The following is a 21,914-nucleotide window of genomic DNA, read 5'->3' as shown; positions in this document are numbered from 1 at the left end:
GAGGGCCAGAGGGAGAAGCAGACTCCCTGTTAAACGGGGAGCCCAATGTGGGACTCGATCCCAGGACTCCGGGATCATAACCTGAGCCTAAGGCAGTCGCTTAACCAACTGAGCCACCCAGGTGCCCCCTATACAGCTGACCCTTACCCTTAAACAACATTGGGATTGGGGATATCAACCACCTCCCCAGTCAAAATCTGCATATAACTTTCAACTTCCCCCAAATTAACTACTAATAGGCTACTGTTGACTAGAAGTCTTACCAAGAACATAAGCAGTAAGTAAACACATATTTTGCGTGTTTTATATATATATATACTATATATATAAATAACATATATATATATAGTATACTGTATTCTTACAATAAAGTAAGCTAGACAAAGAAAATATTGAGAAAAATCATAAGGGAGAGATTCCCTTCCAAGATGGTGACATAAGAAGACCCTGAATTCATCTCTGCCACAGACACCCCAAATCTACATCTATTTATAGAGCAGTTTCTCCTGAAGAACTAAAGGCTGACTGAAGAGCTTCTGTACAAGTGAAGGAATAGAGACTACATAAAGAATAGTAAGAGAAATACAGACACTGTAACAAACGGAAAAAGGAAATCCCCACCCTTGACACTGTAAGTAGTAGTGGGAAAAAAATAGTACTGAGGGATTATGAGCGGATAAGTCTACCATGGGGCACATACAAAAAAGCATGGTTTAGAAGATCAAACAGAATATACAGGAACCAGCTTGGAACTCTGTCAAAATATCTCAAGGGAGCTGCTGGATCACTGTCCAGGTCAGAGGGGCTGGCTGCCACAGTTTATATTCCGCCTCTACCCTGAGAGTGTGGATGAGAGCAGGGTCCTATATGCACATTCTAGCTGGCCTATTCCTTCACTGAGCCCCACGCCCCAGCCTACATGAACCCTGCTATCCAACCAAGGTGGTCCCAGTATAGCATATAGTAGGACACTAGGACACATCTGGTCAGAGCTCAGTACAGCTTCAGCTGTCTTCCAAAGGTGACACAGGTGCAGAGTACCAGAACACTCCAGGCCTGAACCACTTCAGTTCCACATGACTTGCTAGGGCACTCCTGGTGCAGAGCATTCTGGGACCACGTGGTTCATGCTGCATTAGCTCCATACACTTTATCAGGGTGTCCTATTTCCAGTGTGTCCCAAAACCCTCAGGCCCAACCCTGCCTTGTTTCCAGCCCCTCTGCCAGGCTACCCTTTGACAGGAGCCCCCAGCATGTACTGCCTCATCTGTGCTATTCTGTCAGGGCACCCTCAGTGCAAAGAGCCCCGGGGCTATGCTGGCCCATGACCTCTTCAGCTCCAGCTCTCCCACCACCACAGCCCTAGCACAAAGTGCCCTGGGATCCCCAACCAGACTAACCCTACCTCTATCCATCCAGTCAACAAAATTACCAGGCTCTTAGTCTACACAGGAAACAACCATACACAAGCCCCTTCCTTTAGGTTTAGAAGTAGCTATTCCACCTAATTCATGGAAACAAAAACAATAAGTTGGTCAAAATGAGAAGACAGAAATATGCACCAAACCAAACAACAAGGCAAAACCGTAGAGAGAAAAGTAAATGGAGATACCCAATCTATCTGATAAAGAGTTCAAAGTAATGGTCAAAAAGATGCTCACTGGACTAGAAAGAAGAGTGGATAAACTTAGTGAGAAGTTCAATAAATTAATAGAAAATATCAAAATAATCAGAATTAAAGAATACAATGACAGAAATGAAAAATAAAATACAGGGAATCAAAAATTAGCATATGCAGAGGAACATATCCCTAATTTTGAAGACAAGGTAATGGAAAGCACCCAAGCTAAATAGGAGAAAGAAAAAAAAAATTTAAATGAGAACAGGTTAAGGGATCTCAACATCAAGTGAATAAACATTTGCATCATAAGGATCTCTGAAGGAGAAGAGGGAGAAGAGGGCAGAAAACTTATTTGAGGAATACTGCTAAAATCTTCCCTAACCTGGGGAAGGAAACAGATAACAAGATAAACCCAAGAAGGGCGCCTGGGTGGCTCAGTGGTTTAAGCCGCTGCCTTCGGCTCAGGTCATGATCTCAGGGTCCTGGGATCGAGTCCCGCATCGGGCTCTCTGCTCAGCAGGGAGCCTGCTTCCTCTCTCCCTCTCTCTCTCTCTCTCTCTCTCTCTGCCTGCCTCTCCATCTACTTGTGATTTCTGTCAAATAAAAAAAAAAAAACCCCAAGAAGTCCACACCATAACAGTTTTTGATATTTAAATTATTATTAAGAGAAGATTTTAAAAGCAGGAAGAGAGAAGCAACTAGAAATGTATAACGTAAACTCCATAAGGCTAACAGCTGATTTTTTAGCAGAAAATTTGCAGGCCAAATGATCTGTTCAAATGCTGCAAGGAAAAAAACCATACAACTAAGAATATTTCACCCACCAAGATTATCATTAAGAATTAAGGAGAGGTAGGGGCACCTGGGTGGCTCAGTTGGTAAGCATCTGCCTTCAGCTCAGGTTGTGATCTTAGGGTCCTAGGATTTGAGCCCTGCATCAGGCTCCCTGCTTGGCCAGGAGCCTGCTTCTCCCTTTCCCCCTGCCACTCCCCCTGCTTGTGATCACTCTCTTTCTCTGTGTGTGTCAAATAAATAATAAAATCCTTAAAAAAAAAAAAAAGAATTAAGGAGAGGTAAAGAGTTTCCCAAACACAAGTTAAAACATTTCACCACCACTAAACTGACCTTAGATGAAATCTTAAAGAGAATTCTTTAATCAGAAAAGGCTATAAGAAAATTACAAAAGGAAAAAATTCCACTGATTACAAAATATACACAGTAAAGGTAGTAGGTCAACATTATACTTACAAAGCTAGTATGATGGTTAAAAAATGAAAGTAGTAAAATCAATTATATCAACAAAAATTAGTCAAGGGATACACAGAATTAAAAGATGTAAAATGTGCTGTCCTATAATAACGTGAAGGGGAAGTAACAATGTAGTGCCTTTAGACTGTTGAACTTAGGAGACCATCAGCTGAATACTGACTGCTATATACTTTGGATGTTATATATGAAACTCATGGTAACCACAAGCCAAAAATGCATAAAAGATATGGAAAAAATTAAAAGAAAGGAATCCAAGCATAACACTAAAGAAAGTAATCAAATTATAGGGGAAGGGAGCAAGAGAAAAAGAACAAAGAACTACAACAACCAGAAATAAGTGAACAAAATGGCAGTAAGTACATAGATATCCACAATTACTTTAAATGTAAATGAGCTACACGTTCCAATCAAAAGACAAAGGGTGACTCAATAGATTAAAAAAATTTAGACCCATCTATATGCTGCCTGCAGGAAACTCCCTTCAGAGCTAAAGACACATACAAACTGAAAGCGAAGGGTGGAGAAAGATACATCATGCAACTGGAGGCAGAGAATAAAAGCTGGGGTAGCAATACTTGTATTAGACAAAACAGACTTTAAAACAAGGACTACAGCAACAGACAAAGAAAGGTATTATGTATTAATAAAGGGATCAACCCAAGAAGAGGACATAATAATTGTAAATATCTATGCATTCAACATAGGAGTACCTGAATATATAAAGAAAATATTAACAGACATAAAGGGGGACATTGACAGTAATAAAATAGTAGGGAATATTAACACTCCACTTACATCAATGAATAGACCATCAAGACAAAATCAATGAGGAAACAGTCACTCTGAATGACACATTAGGCCAGATGGACATAAAAAAATACATACAGATCATTTCATCACCAAATAGCAGAATACACTTTCCTTTTAGGTGCACGGGGAACCGTCTCAAGGATAGATCACATGCTTATCCAAACAAGAAGTCTCAATAAATTTAAAGAAACTAAAATTATATCAAGCATCTTTTCTGACTACAACAATATGAAACTAGATATCAATTACAAAAACAAAATAAAACAAAACCCTGGAAAAAACACAAACTCTGGAGGCTACACTACGTGCTAAACCACCATGGAATCAATGAAGAAATCAAAGAAGAAATTTTTTTTTAAACCCTGGAAACAATGGAAAATAGAAAAACTATAGTTCAAAATCTTTGGGACACACCAAAAACACTTTTTTTTTTTTTTTTTTTTTTTTTTTTTTTTAGCAAAAGCACTTCTAAGAAGGAAATGATATAGGCCTTTTTCAAGAAACATGAAAAGTCTCAAACAACGTAACCTTTCAAGTAAAAGAACTTAAAAAAGGACAAAATACAAAGTTAGTAGAAGGAATGAAATAATAAAGACCAGCGTGGAAATAAATGAAAGAGAGACTAAAGAAATCAGTTAAAAGATCAATGAAACTAAGAGTTGATTCTTTAGAAAGATAAACAAAATTGATAAACCTTTAGCCAGACTCATCAGGAAAAAAGAGGAGACTCAAAATCAGAAATTAAAGAGAAGTTGCAGTCTACACTACAAAGGATTATAAGAAACAATTGTGAAAAATTATATGCAAAAATATTGAATAACCTAGAAGAAACAGGTAAATGCCTAGAAACATACAATCTTACAAAATGAATCAGGAAGAAATAGAAAATCCATTACTAGTAATGAAATGGAATCAGTGATCAACAAAATCCCAATAAACAAAAGTTCAGGAGATGGATTCACAGGTGAATTCTACCAAATGTTTAAAGAAGTGTTAATACCTATTTCCCTCAAGCTATTCCAAAAAACAGAAAAGAATGTTTCCAAGTTTAGTCTATGAAGCCGGCATTACTCTCATACCAAAATAAGACAAAGATGCCACTACCACCACCACCACAAAAAAAAAAAAAAAAAAAAAAAAAAAAAACCCTATATGCCAATATCTTCAGAAAAAGATGTAAAATCTTCAGAAAAGAATTAGCAAACCATATTCAACAACACATTAAAAGGACCATTGAACCTGATCAAGTGGGATTTATTCCAGGGATGCAGGGACGATTCAATATTTGCAAATTGATGAACTTGATACACCACAATAAAAAAATACAGAAATCATATGATCATCTCAATAGACAGAAAAAGCACTTGACAAAATTCAGTACCTATTTATGCATAAAACTCAGCAACATGGGCTTAGAGGGTACATATCTCAACATAAATAAAAGCCATATACAAAAAACCCAGAGCTGACATAATACTCAATGGTGAAAAATCAAGAGCTTTTCTCTAAGACCCAGAACAAGCACATACCCCTCACCACTTTTATTCACTGTAGTACTGGGAGTCCTAAGCACAGCTATCAGACAAGAAAAAGAATAAAAGTCATCCAAACTGCTAAGGAAGAAGTGAAAGAGTTACTTTTTGCAGATGACATGGAACAATACATAGAAAACACTAAAAACTATTAGAATAAATGGTTTCAGTAAGTTGCAGGATACAAAAATCAATATACAGAAATCTGTTTTTTCTATACCCTAGTAACAAAGTAGCAGAAAGAGAAATTAAACACACAATTCCATTTCAAATTACACTAAAAAGAATGAAATACCTACGAATAAGCTTAAGGAGATGAAAGTTCTGTACCTCGAAAAGTACAAAATACTGATGGAAGAAATCGAATGACACAAACAAATAGAAAAACATACCATGCTCATGGATTGGTAGAATATTAAAATGTCCATACTATGCAAAGCCATCCATACATTAATACAATCCCTATTAAAATACCAATAGCATTTTTCACAGAGCAAAAATCCTAAAAATTTGTATGAAACCACAAAAGATCCCAAATAGCCACAGCAATCTTAAGAAGAACAAAGATGGAAGTATCATAATGTCAAATTTCAAGATATACTATAAATCTATAATCAAAACAGTGTGGTGCTGGCATAAATATAGACATATAGATCAACAGAATAGAGCACCCAGAAATAAACCCATGATTATATGGTCAATTAATCTATGACAAAGGAGGGAAGAACATACAATGGAAAAAGACAGTCTCTTTAATCAACAGTGCTGGGAAAACTGGATGGGTACATGGAAAAGAACAAGATTGGACCACTTCCAGGATGCCTGGGTGGCTAAGTCGGTCAAGCATCTGCCTTTGGCTCAAGTCATGATCCTGGGACTGAGCCCTGCATCAGGCTCCCTGCTCAGCGGGGAGCTCCCTCTTCCCTTCACCCTACTTGTGTTCTTGCTCTCTCTCTCAAATAAAGAAAACCTTAAAAAAAAAAAAAAGATTGGTTTACTTTCTTACACCATACACAGAAATAGACCATAAAATTTCTAAAAAACAAAACAAACAAAAAAACATAGGCAAGAATCTCTTAGACATTGACCTTAGCAACATTTTTCTAGCTATGTTTTCTAAGGTAAGGGAAACAAATCCAAAAATAAGCTACTGGGGGTGGGGAGGGGTGTCTGGGTGGCTCAGTCCATTAAACATCTGCCTTCAGCTCAGTTCATGATTCCAGGGTCCTGGGAGTGAGCCCTGCATCAGGCTCCCTGCAGGGAGACTGCATCTCTCTCTTCCTGTGCCTGCTGCTCTGCCTACTTGTGCTCCTTCTCTCTGTCAAGTAAATAAATAAAATCTTAAAAAATAAACTACTGAGACTACATCAAAATAAAAGGTTTTACATGGCAAAGAAAAGCATCAATTTAACTAAAAGGCAATCTACTGAATAGGAGAAGATATTTGCAAATGGTATATCTCATAAGGGGTTAATATTCAAGATAAAGAATGTATACAACTCAACACTACAAAGACCCTAAACAACTCAATTTAAAAATGGACAGGATCTGAATACACATTCTCCAAAGAACACATACCAATGGCCAATAGAACATGTAAAGATGCTCAACATCACTAATCATCAAGAAAATGCAAATCAAGACCGCAATGAGAGACCACTTCACACCTGTCAGAATGGCTAAAATCAAAAGACAAGAACTAGCAAATGTTGGGGAGAATGTGGAGAAAAAGGAAGCCACGTGCACAGTTGGTAGGCATGTAAATTGGTGCAGCCATTGTGGAAAACAGTATAGAGGTTCTTCAAAAAATTAAAAATAAAAATACTGGGACACCTGAATGGCTCAGTCAGTTAAGTGTCTGACTCTTGGTCTCAGCAAAGGGCCATGATCTCAGGAGTTGCAAGATTAAGCCCCCATTGGACTCCATGCTCAGTGCAGAGTCTGCTTGAGATTCTCTCTCCATCTCTTCCCCCACTTGCACCCGCACACTCTCTCAAATAAAAAAAATTTAAAAATAGATATACCGGGATTGAGCCCCAGTTTGGGCTCTCTGCTCAGCAGGGAGCCTGCTTCCTCCTCTCTCTCTCTCTACCTGCCTCTCTGCCTACTTGTGATTTCTGCCTGTCAAATAAATAAATAAAATCTTTTAAAAAATTAGATATACCTATATATCTGTTAATTCCATTGCTGGGTAATTACCCAAAGAAAATGTAAACTAATTTGAAAGGATATGTGCACCCCTATGTTTATTGAAGCATTAATAATAATAGCCAGGATATGGAAGCAATCTAAGTGTCCACTGATAGATGAATGGATAAAGAAGTGTTATAATAGTGTTTACATAGTAGAGTATCCTGATCAATGAGATTTGTCAGAGGTGCAATTATTAGTAAGAAGTGGTATGTACGCACACACACACACACACACACACAGGAATATTAGCCATAAAAAATGAATGTGATTGCCATTTATAACATCAGAGACCTAGAGGGTATTACACCAAAAGAAGTAAGTCTGACAGAAAAAAACAAACACTGTAGGATTTCACTTATATGTGGAGTCTAAACAAACAAACAAAAAAGCAGAAACAGACCCATAAATACAGAGAACTGATGGTCACCAGAGGGGAGGAATGTGGTGGGATGGGCAAAATGGGTGAAAGGGAGCTGGGGTGCAAGCTTCCAGTTTTAGAATGAATAAGGATAAAAGGTAGAGCATAGGGAATATAGACAATTGTATTACAACAACATTATACGGTGACAGATGGTAGTTACAGTTGTGGTGAGCACAGCATAGAGTTGTTGAATTACTATGTTGTATGCGTGAGACTACATAACATTGTGTGACTATAACATTGTGTGACTACTAAACTTTGATGAAAAAAAAGATAAAATCATAAACAAAAATATATTTACAGTACTGTATTTATCAAAGACAATTCATGTATAAGCATATTCATGCAGTTCAAACCCTGTTGGCTAGGGGTCAACTGTATATACAAAATCAAACCATATGGTGATACTTTTTTCATTTATAAGATTGTCAAAGATTTGAAAGTTTGATAACACTCAATATTGGTGAGTGACAGTGTGAGTGAACAGTAACCCATAAACTGTAGGAAATAAACTAATGTAACAACTCTGGAGGGCAATTTGACGATACTCATAAAAATGTAAATGAATATGGTCTTAGACTCAGAAATTCTACTCCAGGAGCAAATATTCTTACACAACTGTGCAAAAGTCTATGAATAAGACCATTCATTGTATGCTTGTTTAGTGATTTAAATATTTACAACTACAACTTGTTATGGCATACCCATATGATGGAGTACTGTGCAACTATTAAGAGTTAGGTCTATTTATACTAATATGGAATGGTCTTTAAAATATATGGTTAATAGAAAGCACAGGAAAAGAGCAAAAAATATATACAATAACTCACTTGTATAAGAAAAAAGATTTTTAAAGATTTTGTTTATTCATCTGAGAGAGAGAGAGCACAAGCAGGGAGAGAGGCAGAGGGAGAGGAAGAAGCAGACTCCTTGCCAAGCTGGGAGCCTGATTTGGGGCTTGATCCCAGTGTCTGGAGATCATGACCTGAGCCAAAGGCAGAAGCTTAACCATCTGGGCCACCGAGGTGCCCCAAGATACGTTTATATATATGAATATGTGTATATACAAGCTCATAATTGCTCATCTAAAACCCTTGAGACCAGATAGTCCTGAACCTAGAATATCTTTGGATTTTAGAAAGATATGTTTGTTCTGGAATTTAAGTTTTTTAAAAGAGAGCAATTAGTTACACTATGGGCAGCACCCATAATCAATTAAATTGTTATTTATGCTTTGAGAAGTATTTACAGATTAAATGATAAAACATGGGAGGAGAGGGGAAGACTTTGGGGTTAATGCATTAAATAAGATTTAGAAAAGAATTAAAGTTTTCCATAATAAAAGTTCTAAGATCTATTTCTGGAGTGAATTGTAAATATTAGCAGGGCAAAGTAGGATAAAACATTAGCCTCATCATTTCAAATTTTGCTAAGTTCAGATTAATTCTGATTTTGCTGCCACATGAATTATGGAAAATCCAAGGCATTTTGTATTTTGGAATTGTAAAGAAAGGACCTTAAACTCCACAACATAAGACAATACAGAAAGTTGTTCAGATTATTTTCTTCTCGTAGATACAACTAGGTGTTGGAGGGTGGGAGATGTAGAAGAGGGAAGAGACTTTTTACTTTCTACCTCTTTGTAAGTCCAAATTTTTTAAGTTTTCACATTAAAAACTTTACATTAAGAAAATCCCTGAGACATCTGTGACTGCTGTCTGCTCAATTTTATTCAATACTGAATACTTGCGGGTGCCTGGGTGGCTCAGTTAGTTAAGCCGCTGCCTTTGGCTCAGGTCATGATCTCAGGGTCCTGGGATCGAGTCCCGCATCGGGCTCTCTGCTCAGCAGGGGGCCTGTTTCCCTTCCTCTCTCTCTGCCTGCCTCTCTGCCTACTTGTAATCTCTCTCTGTCAAATAAATAAATAAAATCTTTGAAAAAAAAATACTGAATACTTGCAACATGCTATATACTTTAAGTATTGAAAGTACGATAAATCATATGTACAAGGATATGCGTTTAACCCCTCATCCACTTTGATCATAAATTTCTTGACAACACTCAATATATAAAACTGACAGTAGCATATAGTGAATTTTTAAATGCTCGAGTGTGTGGTTTATACATTCTTAGTCTTTAATCCTATACTAATTTTCACTATAGGATTCGGTTTCCTTCCAGATTTAAGGTTTTACAACTAAGTGACTTAAGTAATGAAAAACATTGTATCAATGAAGGACATTTTATTTGTTTAACTGTGGTAAATATATATAATCAAGGTTGAGTATTTTCCCCATTTTTAATATACAGTTCAGTAGCATTAAATACACCTGGGCAACCACCACCACTCTCCCATCTCTACAACTTCCTTCACCTTGCAAAACCGAAACTCCCATTAGACAATGATTCCCATTTCCCTCTCCCCTTAACCCCTGACATTCACCATTTTACTTTGTCTCTATGAATTGGACTACTCTAAGTACCTCATGAGTGAACCCTATGGTATTTGTCTTTATAGGATACTGTTAATGTCCTGAAGACACTAATACTGTCATATTAAGTCTTGAAGAGATTTAGGATTAAAGCATAGGATTTTGTTTATATTGTTTTGGGTTTCACTGATTTTGTACCTGGGCACGACTTATAATAAAAACATAACATTTTTCACTTAAATAGGTTACAGGATGTTAGGAAAGCTTTCTTTATTCTCAGTTCTGTTGTTATTAAGGAACCGAGAAGGAATGGATTCTTAATGTGAATGCCTATTTTGAATGATTATTTATTATTCCATCACTTTACCACATGCTGTATTAAGACAGGCAACATGATTTACCTAAGTGCTCTTACCTCAGAGTTTTATGTTTCAATTTACCACATGGTGTTTTTCAGCAGTCCATAGTAAAAATTAAGTATGGCACTGAAAAAGTCTACTTCAGAAAACTTGTCATGACATTCAATCTCCTGTTTTTCACTGTACTTTATCAGATTATGTGTTTAAAGACAAAAGTACCATATATATAAAGAAAATGTTTATGTGTCACTTTTTGAAGGTTACAGTCTTCTTCCTCCCTTGATGACTCAAGTCCAACAAATTTAATGAAAGATTCTCATGCTATCAACTGCAGGAAAGTAAGTAGAATAAGTAATATTCATGAAATAATTGGGTGAAATTTTTTTCTTCTTAATTATTTAAGATGCCATCATAAAAAAATGAACTCTTTTCATGTTTTTAAGAGGCAATATAGACTAGTGGTTGACCGCAAAGTTGCTGGACACATGCTATGTGGGTCCATGTTGTGACTCCGACACCTACTGCTGGGTAACCTCATGCTTGTTATTTAAACTTTGTGCCTCTCTTTCCTCTTCTGTGAAACAGGGACAGTAATAGCACCAAACTCTTAGAGTGATGTGTGAATTAAGTGATTTGATGCAAAAACTTAACAGTGCCTGGTACATAATATGCGCTCAATAAATGGTAGCTAGGATGTTATTGTAATGGATTCCAATTCAGTGGATTAAATGTACTCCTTATGGTCTGGAAAAAAATTTTAATACTATACACTATGAGTATTACATACTGTTTAATTCAATTAAACAAATACTATTCAAAAAACATTGTTGCATATATAAAATTGACTAAACATATTGGTAAATATCTGGAAGAGTGACATACAATTTAATTCTAAAGGATCCCAGAAAACGAAAAGATCTAAAGTAGGTCTATAAACAAAGTGGTATTTAAAAATAAAGTAGGAGAAAAGAGAAATTAAATCTGATCAGGCCAAAAAGGAAATTAAAAAAATGTTTTTATACAGGGGGCCTGGGTGGCTCAGTTGGTTGAGCAACTGCCTTCTGCTCAGGTCATGATCCTGGAGTCCCAGGATTGAGTCCCGTATCGGGCTCCCTGCTCCGCAAGGAGCCTTCTTCTCCCTCTGCCTCTCCCCCTTCTCATGCTGTCTCTATCTCAACTAAGTAAATAACATCTTTTTAAAAAGATGTTTTTATACAAATGTCATGGGTCTTTTAGTCTAGTATTTACCATTTGCTCATACATTTAGCCAATGTTTATTAGGTAGCTATTTTGTGCCAGACAATAGGGTAGAAGAAGGGGGTTAAGACATTCCAAAATAATCTCCAAGTAGTAGACATTTTATAGATCAAGTTCATCAACTTAATAAGACAACATAGGTAAATGATGTATCTTTTTTCCATCAAGCATTATTGCATTTATTTAGTGTTCAACATAATGTTTAAGACACCATACATTGCTTACAGGAATTTATATAGATGCTAAAATTATAAAAGCAAAAAGAAAATTATTTACCTAAAACTCGAGATCGTGGTTACTTTAGCAGAAGAGAAAAGAGGATGTGATCAGTGGGCAATTGCCAGGCTAGTAAGCTATCAGTAATTTATATTGGTAAATGATGTATGTTGATGAGCTACATTAACTACTGAATTGTTGGACCTGTAACTGTGTAATAGTATGATAACTTTTTGGTAGAAGCCTTTAGTTTAATCCACTTCCCACTCCAAACCACTATTTTCCATTGTAGTTTCATGTGAGATAGTTTTACCATCATTTTTCTTAAAAACAAATAGCTCTTCCTCCTCAGTCCAAAATCCTCAATCTGTATAATATGTACATTCAGTTACTGTTACAAACAATGTGGACTTTGCCATTAGAAGTCCCGTATTGGTTAGAATAATGGTCTCAACACTTGGGCAAGCTATTAACCTCTTTAGCCCTCAGATCCCTGACCTCATGACCTTTGAAACACGAAATGCCTGGGGGTGCCTGGCACACAGTCCTCAGTGAATGCAAGTGGCCTATGGATGAGGCAGGCCTATGTCTGATCATTGCTAAGAGAGTTTCATTTCATTCAAGTAGGAACCTTACTATTTATTATTCTTTCTTTTCAGATTTCAAAAAAGGAGTTGATTCCAGTAAATCCTTCTGAAATGGGGAAGTCAGAGGCTACAAGGCAAAACCAGAGTGCTGATCCTCCCCACAATCACGGGCCACTCCTTGGTAAGATTTCTTTGGCAACTGCCTGCCATTTTAGTTTTCCAAACACTTTCTTCATTGTGATATTTTCAGATGTAGGAGAGCTCTAAAGGAGCAAAGACTTTGAAAACTAAGATTTTTTCATTCAAAACCCTAAATACAATGATCATACTCGACTTCAAGGTGGTTGCTACTGAATGTACCTGTCATTAAAAATCCCCTTATCAATGGAATTAGTTATGGGTATTGTTAATACATACTATCTAAATAAAACTAAGGTACTACTATTTAGGAGAAAGATGCCCATTTCCAAGAATAAGCACTTTTAAATGTACCAATCGTAAAGTGTTTAAGATGTAATTATTCATTTTAACTATGTTTATGTAGATTCAAACCAACTAAATTGAAGTGACACAGGTTTATACTATCCATAACTAACATTGATCTACTGGAAATATATGTCAAAAAGAATCAAAGAACTTGAAAGAAAGAAACTGGATTTCAACTTCACAGAGAACCACACATTAATCATCTCAAATTCTATTGTACTTCGAAAGATTTCTAGAGAACATTGGCTAATTGTAGCTGTTTGTTAACCCATAATTTCTAGATCCTCTTTCTTATCTCTAACTTGAATCTTGTTTCTATGGTTTCTTCTTATTTCCTTCTTCAATAAAAATACTGGTTATTTTCCTTTTTATGAGATTTTTCAGATTTTTGGAAGAGGATGCTTTTGTGTCAGCCTTCTCTTTCAGATTAAAGATGTACAGTATTTTCACAAGGCAGATTAAAGTTAAGTTTATCCTTCCAGGCTCTCTGTGGACACATACATAAACACTGGCCCCTAGCTTCCAATTGTCTAGCGTCAGTAACTTTTAGTGCTGTTATTTTCTATTTGAAAACTCATAGATCACCTCATTTATGTGCATCAAATGAGTTCTCTGCAATTTCTCTGATAGCACATGGTTATATGATAGGTGACCCATTTAAAAATATATCAGCCTTCTGCAATATAAGGCCTATGCTTTGTCTTCAAAATTTCACTGTATATTATTCTAGCCTCGCTTTGCAATTTTTAGTTTAAGTTTTTTATTTTAATTCCAGTTAGCTAACATACAGTGTAGTATTAGTTTCAGGTGTACAATAGTGACTCATCAGTCATGTACAATCCTGGGCATTCGTCACAACTGCCTTCCTTCATCCCCATCACCTATCTCTCCCATCCGCCTGCCCCCATCCCCTCTGATTACCATCAGTTTGTTCTCTGTAATTAGGACTCTGTTTCTTGCTTTCTCTCTTTATTTTTTGCTCGCTTTGCCATTCTTAATGATATCCATCTTTTAACCTTCAAATGGACTTAGACAGGTCTGTATTTTAATTTGACAGGTGACAGTGCCCAGCTGGATTTTGATGCCCTGTGTGACAATGATGACACAGCCATGGCTGCCTTCATGAATTACTTTGAAGCAGAGGGGGGCCTGGGAGACCCCGGGGACCTCGGTGACATCCACTGGACACTCTAGCATTTGATTTTTAATTCTTACAAATTAGGAATGTGTTAAAGCATTTCATTGACCAAAAAAAAAAAAAACTGTATAATCTTCTGTACTGTCTTGATACTGTTTTTATCTTTAATTCCTATTAGTAGTCTACCAATTGTTATAGATGTGCACCTTACTTCCACAGCAGTATGGGGAAATGTGATGTTTCCCTTCACAAAGAATGGCTCAGAGTTTCCTACAGACAGTTCCTTTTCTCAGTGACATGGCTTAAAACCCACTAGTTGCTATCTTTTTGTTAAAATATTTCTCATCAAGAATATCACATACATCTTGTTTTGGTTTTGTTTTTATTTTCTGATGCAGTTTTTGAGTGTGGGGAATTTAATATATTGACATTTTCCTGTGTCTAAGATTAATTTATAATGGACTTATACTAGTAGATTTATAGAAGTTGGAACATCTCCGTTTCTTGTATATTTCCTTAATTGAGGATAAGGCTTATACACTTTAAGAAAACTCTGAGCCCTTGAACACCTAAAGAGAGGGTACAATTGGTAGTCATAATTGCAGTGAATACTATGTTCAGTCATTGTAAACTTGGGCAAATGTAACCAGGATCGTTATGCTTGGTCAAGCAATTAAGATGGGCTTTAAGTGAGAGACTTTATTTAAAACTCAGGAAAAAAAAAAAAAAAAGTTAAGGGATTTTCACTTGGCTTACAGAAAAGGAAAGATCTTGGGGACTAGATCTTGATAATTATCCTTTGCATGTAAGAATTGTTAATGTAACCAGTCAAGATTTTCATTACATATAAAACCAGTTTTTGATGCAGAAAATGAGCTTAGTGAAAGATTAGCCCTGGACAAAAATACAAGCCCAAGCAGGTTTAATATCTTGTGTGAAGTCACAGTTAAATTCATATTTTTTAAAATGTTTAATGTGTATATATCAGCTTCTTGATACACATTTGGGAAAGCAATGGTCTCACTGGTTAAATTATTAGTTAACTGACCCAGGAACTAGCTGTGGCCTTCTAGAATAGGCAATTACAATTACTGTTGCCTGAAACCAAAGGTAATTATACAAATGCTAAGTGTAGTTTTGAAACTGAGGCAATGAGAAAGAATTTAAAAACCAATTTTCTAGCTATCATTACAAATTTGGAGATCATTTTTTAACTAGTAATTGAGGAGTGGCTTATACTGATTATAAGAAGAATATTTAAAATCATATATGTATGTCTACCTTTCTGAAGGTCATACTTTCATAATACTCTATGTTTTCATAGTTCTTTATAGTTTACCAAATATGTTTTCATATACTTTCTTTTGTGCCCCACAAATGAAAGTACGATAGTCTGGGAAGCTAATGGGGAAGCCGGAAGCTCAGATGTGGGGGAGCCAATGCAGTTCTCTTCCTCTATGTGGTGCTACAGCAGATAGCTCTCCGAGTCTCACACCAAAACAAAGCATTATTTTGGCCTTGCATATTTCTTTTGGCTGTACATAATAGATTAGAACTTTTGTCAAACTGGTTAATAGCAAACAACCCACCAGGTAACAGGCCAAAAGCACACATTCCCTTCAGCTGGGACCTCTGCAGTAGCTACATGAGGAAGGAAGTATTGGCACATTGTCCTCCAGGCAATACAATATTGGAGAGTCAGCACCACTCCCGGTTCTGGGACTTGAGGGACTTGGCAAGTTTACAATAAGCCAGAGAAATCCTACAGGACGAGGGAGACTGGTTTGCAGCAGGCTAAGCAAGATTGTTCTTGTTTCTTCAGACTTAAAACGATCACATCTCTTCTGTAAGTGTGAGGCCATGTCAACGTTAACAGTTTAGGGTCTAAACCATTGCAGGTTGGACTTGGCCTCCAGAGCTGACCTAAGCTAGAGGTAGCAAGGTGGGTCACTGTGATTGGATGACCTTGAAAGGAGAGGGGCTAACCCTCTTGATGCAAGGCTCAGGGATGCAGTTTCTAGAGGCCATCACTGCTACATAGAGAAGCACTTTTTTCTCTTTGCAAGAAGCGTTAGTTCATAGACTGGTGGGCAGATAGCCAATTTAAGGTTTTGATCCTTTAATAACCCACTCGAGGATTTTTCTGTAGATCTTGTCCTGGACCTAGAATCCAATCCATGCAATGCAGGATAATTCGAACTCTCCCATGTTTGGTGTTTTCTCTGACATGTGTTGCATTTACATTGAATTGCTCTTAGGAGAGACAGATATTTTTATGGCTTATGCTATATTACTTTTTCTCCTAACCATTCATTTCTTGCCTTTTGATGAAAAGCATCTACACATTGAATGAGATAATAAAAAGGATATTCTAGTTCCTCCCCCCACCCCATAAGTCTAAGAATTACTTACAATAGCACAGTGGAGTGGGGAAGAGCCTGGAATCAGAAAGAGCCTGCTCACCCTAAGTTTACCTGTGTGACCTCAAGTAAGCCATTTAAACACTCTGTATGTGCCTCAGTTTCCTCCTCCGTAACAAGAGGTTTGATCTCTCTGTTTACTTCCAGTTCTGATTCTATGATTCTAACCCATGGGACTTGAGCATTAGGGTCAGACTCTAGAACTGTGTTGTCTGGTATGGAGCCACAGGCCATGTGGCTGCTGAGCACTTGAAATGTAGCTAATGCAAATTGAGATAGACTGTAAATGTAAAATGCATACCAGATTTCGTACATTTAGTATAAAAAGGGAACATAAGATATCACATTAACAGTTTTATAATGGGACACCTGGCTTGTTCAGTCAGAGGAACACACGACTCTTGATGTCAGGGTCGTGAATTTAAGCCCCATGTTGGGCATGGAACTTACTTAAAAATAAATAAAAATTAAAAAATAAATATAAAAAACTATCTTTTAAAAAAGCAGTTTGATACTGATCACATACTCAAGTATTTTGTATATACTGAATTATATAAAACATTAACATTTTAGTTTTTACTTTTTTAATGTGGCTACAAGAAAATTTTAAATTACCCATGTGGCATATATTATATTTCTATTGGACAGTGCTGCTCTGAAACATTTTATTAAGTGGATATTAGTAGACCACTTTGAAGTAGACCAAAGGTATACCGCAACTATGATATTTACCTCTAAATGCTATGGTTTAAGGAACAATTGTTTATTGATCCTTGATTTAGTATAATCCAATAACTGTGAACCTCTATCCATGTATCCAAATTTAAAACTTTTTTGAAACTAGTAAATATGAAAATGTTCTCAGTTATTTCATTTACATGATAATAACCTGAAATCAAATAAAACTGGAGGTGTATGTGTGACACCCTATTGCAATCACTAAATCTGGAAATCCACCGAGAAATAGGAAAGTAGAGGATAGAGGCTTTTGGTAATTAAGTGGGATTAAAGTATTTCATTACAGTGTCATACTGGGGAAAGGCTCTATTTATTAGTCCTATGTGAGGAATTTCTGTATCATCAGGGCACAGGAAATGAAATAACCACCTAGTTATCGGACCAGGTTTGGTAGTGTCATTTCAGATCCTGCTCTGAAGAATCATCTACCACTCAGGTAGGTCATTGTTTGGCTCCGGATTTGGAAATTCAGATTTGCCAAGCACAGTTATGAGAAGAGCAGGGAAAAGATCTAAAATGATCAGAAGCCACCAAGGAAAACTGCCAAACGGCCACTAGGTGTCACTTTTCCATTTCTAGAGTGCTTTGTTTTCATTAATTTTTTCCAAGTTCACAGGGCCAAGGGGAGGCATTTATGACTTGTATTTAGATTAGGTCTGCCTCTCTGGTGTGGGTTATTTTATGAGAAATGCTTTTTAAGAGAAGTCTGGGAGGATGTTTCCCATATAAGAGCCTTGGTTTAAGATCCTTTCCAGATGTGGCTCCAATAAAAGTTGACCATAGAAAGAAAACTTGTCTAACCTGGAACACACTTCTGAATTCACTTGAGACTATATGGTATGTGTGTGTCACTGCTCCTACATTCCTGTGCTTAGTTTTGTTTTTTATACAATTTTTAGCTTTCTTCCAGTTTACTTGCTCTTGTCTGTATACTGGTATTTTTTAAATTTTGTGGTAAGTAATGAAAAGTGAAATTAAACTATATTTTATAATAATTACTAGTTTGAAGTTTTTTTTAACCTAATATATTAAACTTCTTCCCCCCCGCCCCCCAAAAATCTCCTTAACTACTTTCTAAAGTGGAAACAGACTAGAAGATCCAATCTTCCCAAACCACAGGGCAGAGGAGTATACTGAACTACATTCCTCTTTATATATTTGTGTGGGTTCATGAGGGTTCACTAATGGCTATAACCATCTTCTTGTCCATAATGGCACTTAGAACTTCCCAGAACATGTTGTTCTAGCAAGTGGCAACCTCAGTGGAAAGAGAGATTCTCTATTTCCTAGTAATTCACACAAAAATGTCCATCGTTTGGGCCTTTGCATCAACTTGGTTCACATAGAGTTTCCTGAGGTCACCAGGCTGGAATATACAGATTGGCTGGGTTTGGGTTACATGCCCAAACCTGTATTTTAAAAGGTCTCCTTGAAAGGGAAAGGATGTCAACAACAGCCAGCCGCCTGACATTCTAGGGCCGGTGGAAAGAATGGGGACATGTGCAGAAAGGACCACGGAAAACGTGTAATTTATGATGGTTGAAGATTTCAGAGGATCGTGGGTTTAGCTCTGTGAATCTGGGGTCTTGTTTCTGGTTATTTTGGGGGGCTGTGAGAGGGTAGTGAGTAGCAGCAAGTTGTGATGTATTTTTAACACTGATCATCTTTTTTGTTTAATACCCAGCCACTAGGTGCTTTGGGGGACCCAGTCTGTTGCCTCAGTATGTGTTTGGAGACTCCATAAAGAGTTGTCTTAAGTTCTTGTCCAGCTGTGTGTCTCTGGCATAGGATGTATTTTCTTAGGCAGTCCTAGTTCTTAAGCTCACCTTTAGGTAGTATTTTCCACATTTATTCCTGTCCACGGAAATCAGTCCCATTATACCTTGTGAGTAAATATGTCACATTTTGGGGGGTTAATTTTTTTTTTCTTCAAAAGACAACACAAAAATGAGGGGCCTAGATTATGGATATTTATAATTTAATAGAACTCTTGAAAAATCTCAGTTAGTCCAGCTCAAAATGGTGATATAGGAAGATCCTGAATCCACCTCCTCTCATGGATGGACCAAATCGACAGTGGTGGGGAAGAGACCATGAAGCAGGCCTCTCAGAGTCCCGGACACTGTTGCTCCTGTCATGATCACGGTCGGCCTTAGTGTAGGAGGGATGCTGCCATGGGCTGGGCTCGAGATGGTGCCCTGGCTGTACCCTGCCTGCTGTGGATTTCTGGGGCCAGCCTGCAGCAGAGGCTGCAATGTCTGCCTCCCTACCCTAGACATGACAAAGATGCCCAACCCCTTGCACCCCAGTACACAGACCAAAGCCATCTTGGCCACTGAGCAGTTTGAAGGTTTGCTGGGCACCACCAGGAGCCCACATCTTCCCTTACTCTGTGCCATGTAAACGTTCATCTGCACCATTCCTTCCAACAAGAGCACATTAAGTTCTGCAAGTCTATATGCAAGTCAGCCCAGAGGGCTGCAAGCCCATCTTCATCAGGTAAACCACCTGTGGTCTGAGAGCTAAGCCGACGAGGAGCTGCAACTTATGACTGGGGCAAGTGCATCTTTCACAAGGCCATTATCACTATGGGCAGAGTGAATTTCCCTATGGATCCTAGTAACGGAAACTATAGAGGGGCAAGCAGTGAATGCTGCAAATGTAAACCTATTTGGGCTACACGAAGGACCTCGTCCCAAACGAATTTTTTTTTAATTTTTTATTTTTTATAAACATATATTTTTATCCCCAGGGGTACAGGTCTGTGAATCACCAGGTTTACACACTTCACAGCACTCACCAAAGCACATACCCTCCCCAATGTCCATAATCCCACCCCCTTCTCCCAACCCCCCTCCCCCCAGCAACCCTCAGTTTGTTTTGTGAGATTAAGAGTCACTTATGGTTTGTCTCCCTCCCAATTCCATCTTGTTTCATTGATTCTTCTTCTACCCACTTAAGCCCCCATGTTGCATCACCACTTCCTCATATCAGGGAGATCATATGATAGTTGTCTTTCTCTGCTTGACTTATTTCGCTAAGCATGATACGCTCTAGTTCCATCCACGTCGTCGCAAATGGCAAGATTTCATTTCTTTTGATGGCTGCATAGTATTCCATTGTATATATATACCACATCTTCTTGATCCATTCATCTGTTGATGGACATCTAGGTTCTTTCCATAGTTTGGCTATTGTGGACATTGCTGCTATAAACATTCAGGTGCATGTGCCCCTTTGGATCACTACGTTTGTATCTTTAGGGTAAATACCCAGTAGTGCAATTGCTGGGTCATAGGGCAGTTCTATTTTCAACATTTTGAGGAACCTCCATGCTGTTTTCCAGAGTGGCTGCACCAGCTTGCATTCCCACCAAGTGTAGGAGGGTTCCCCTTTCTCCACATCCTCGCCAGCATCTGTCATTTCCTGACTTGTTGATTTTAGCCATTCTGACTGGTGTGAGGTGATATCTCATTGTGGTTTTGATTTGTATTTCCCTGATGCCGAGTGATATGGAGCACTTTTTCATGTGTCTGTTGGCCATCTGGAAATGTCTGTTCATGTCCTCTGCCCATTTCTTGATTGGATTATTTGTTCTTTGGGTGTTGAGTTGGCTAAGTTCTTTATAGATTCTGGACACTAGTCCTTTATCTGATATGTCGTTTGCAAATATCTTCTCCCATTCTGTCAGTTGTCTTTTGATTTTGTTAACTGTTTCCTTTGCTGTGCAAAAGCTTTTGATCTTGATGAAATCCCAATAGTTCATTTTTGCCCTTGCTTCCCTTGCCTTTGGTGATGTTCCTAGGAAGATGTTGCTGTGGCTGAGGTCAAAGAGGTTGCTGCCTGTGTTCTCCTCAAGGATTCTGATGGATTCCTTTCTCACATTGAGGTCCTTCATCCATTTTGAGTCTATTTTTGTGTGTGGTGTAAGGCAATGGTCCAATTTCATTTTTCTGCATGTGGCTGTCCAATTTTCCCAACACTATTTATTGAAGAGGCTGTCTTTTTTCCATTGGACATTCTTTCCTGCTTTGTCGAAGATTAGTTGACTGTAGAGTTGAGGGTCTATTTCTGGGCTCTCTATTCTATTCCACTGATCTATGTGTCTGTTTTTGTGCCAGTACCATGCTGTCTTGATGATGACAGCTTTGTAATAAGAGCTTGAAGTCTGGAATTATGATGCCACCAACTTTGGCTTTCTTTTTCAATATCCCTTTGGCTATTCGAGGTCTTTTCTGGTTCCATATAAATTTTAGAATTATTTGTTCCATTTCTTTGAAAAAGATGGATGGCACTTTGATAGGAATTGCATTAAATGTGTAGATTGCTTTAGGTAGCATAGACATTTTCACAATATTTATTCTTCCAATCCAGGAGCATGGAACATTTTTCCATTTCTCTGTGTCTTCCTCAATTTCTTTCATGAGTACTTTAT

General features: G+C 37.6%; 1 protein-coding gene across 3 annotated transcripts in view; it reads left to right on the top strand.

Moving 5' to 3' along the window:
- Nucleotides 1–14,430, top strand: part of ARNTL2 (aryl hydrocarbon receptor nuclear translocator like 2) — a 102,690-nt gene extending 88,260 nt beyond the window's left edge. For all 3 annotated transcript variants that reach the window (XM_032347592.1, XM_032347593.1, XM_032347594.1), the window contains 3 exons: nt 10,897–10,975; nt 12,770–12,878; nt 14,241–14,430. In XM_032347592.1, coding sequence (XP_032203483.1) covers nt 10,897–10,975; nt 12,770–12,878; nt 14,241–14,377 — 325 coding nt within the window. In that variant the 3' untranslated portion in view covers nt 14,378–14,430. The remainder of the gene's footprint in view (nt 1–10,896; nt 10,976–12,769; nt 12,879–14,240) is intronic.
- Nucleotides 14,431–21,914: the final 7,484 nt, after the last annotated feature.

The sequence above is a fragment of the Mustela erminea genome, chromosome 6 (assembly GCF_009829155.1).
Source record: "Mustela erminea isolate mMusErm1 chromosome 6, mMusErm1.Pri, whole genome shotgun sequence".
In the NCBI taxonomy this organism is placed as follows: Eukaryota; Metazoa; Chordata; class Mammalia; order Carnivora; family Mustelidae; genus Mustela; species Mustela erminea.
The sequence above is the reverse complement of the archived record's forward strand: the minus strand, read 5'-3'. Positions and strand labels throughout refer to the sequence as shown.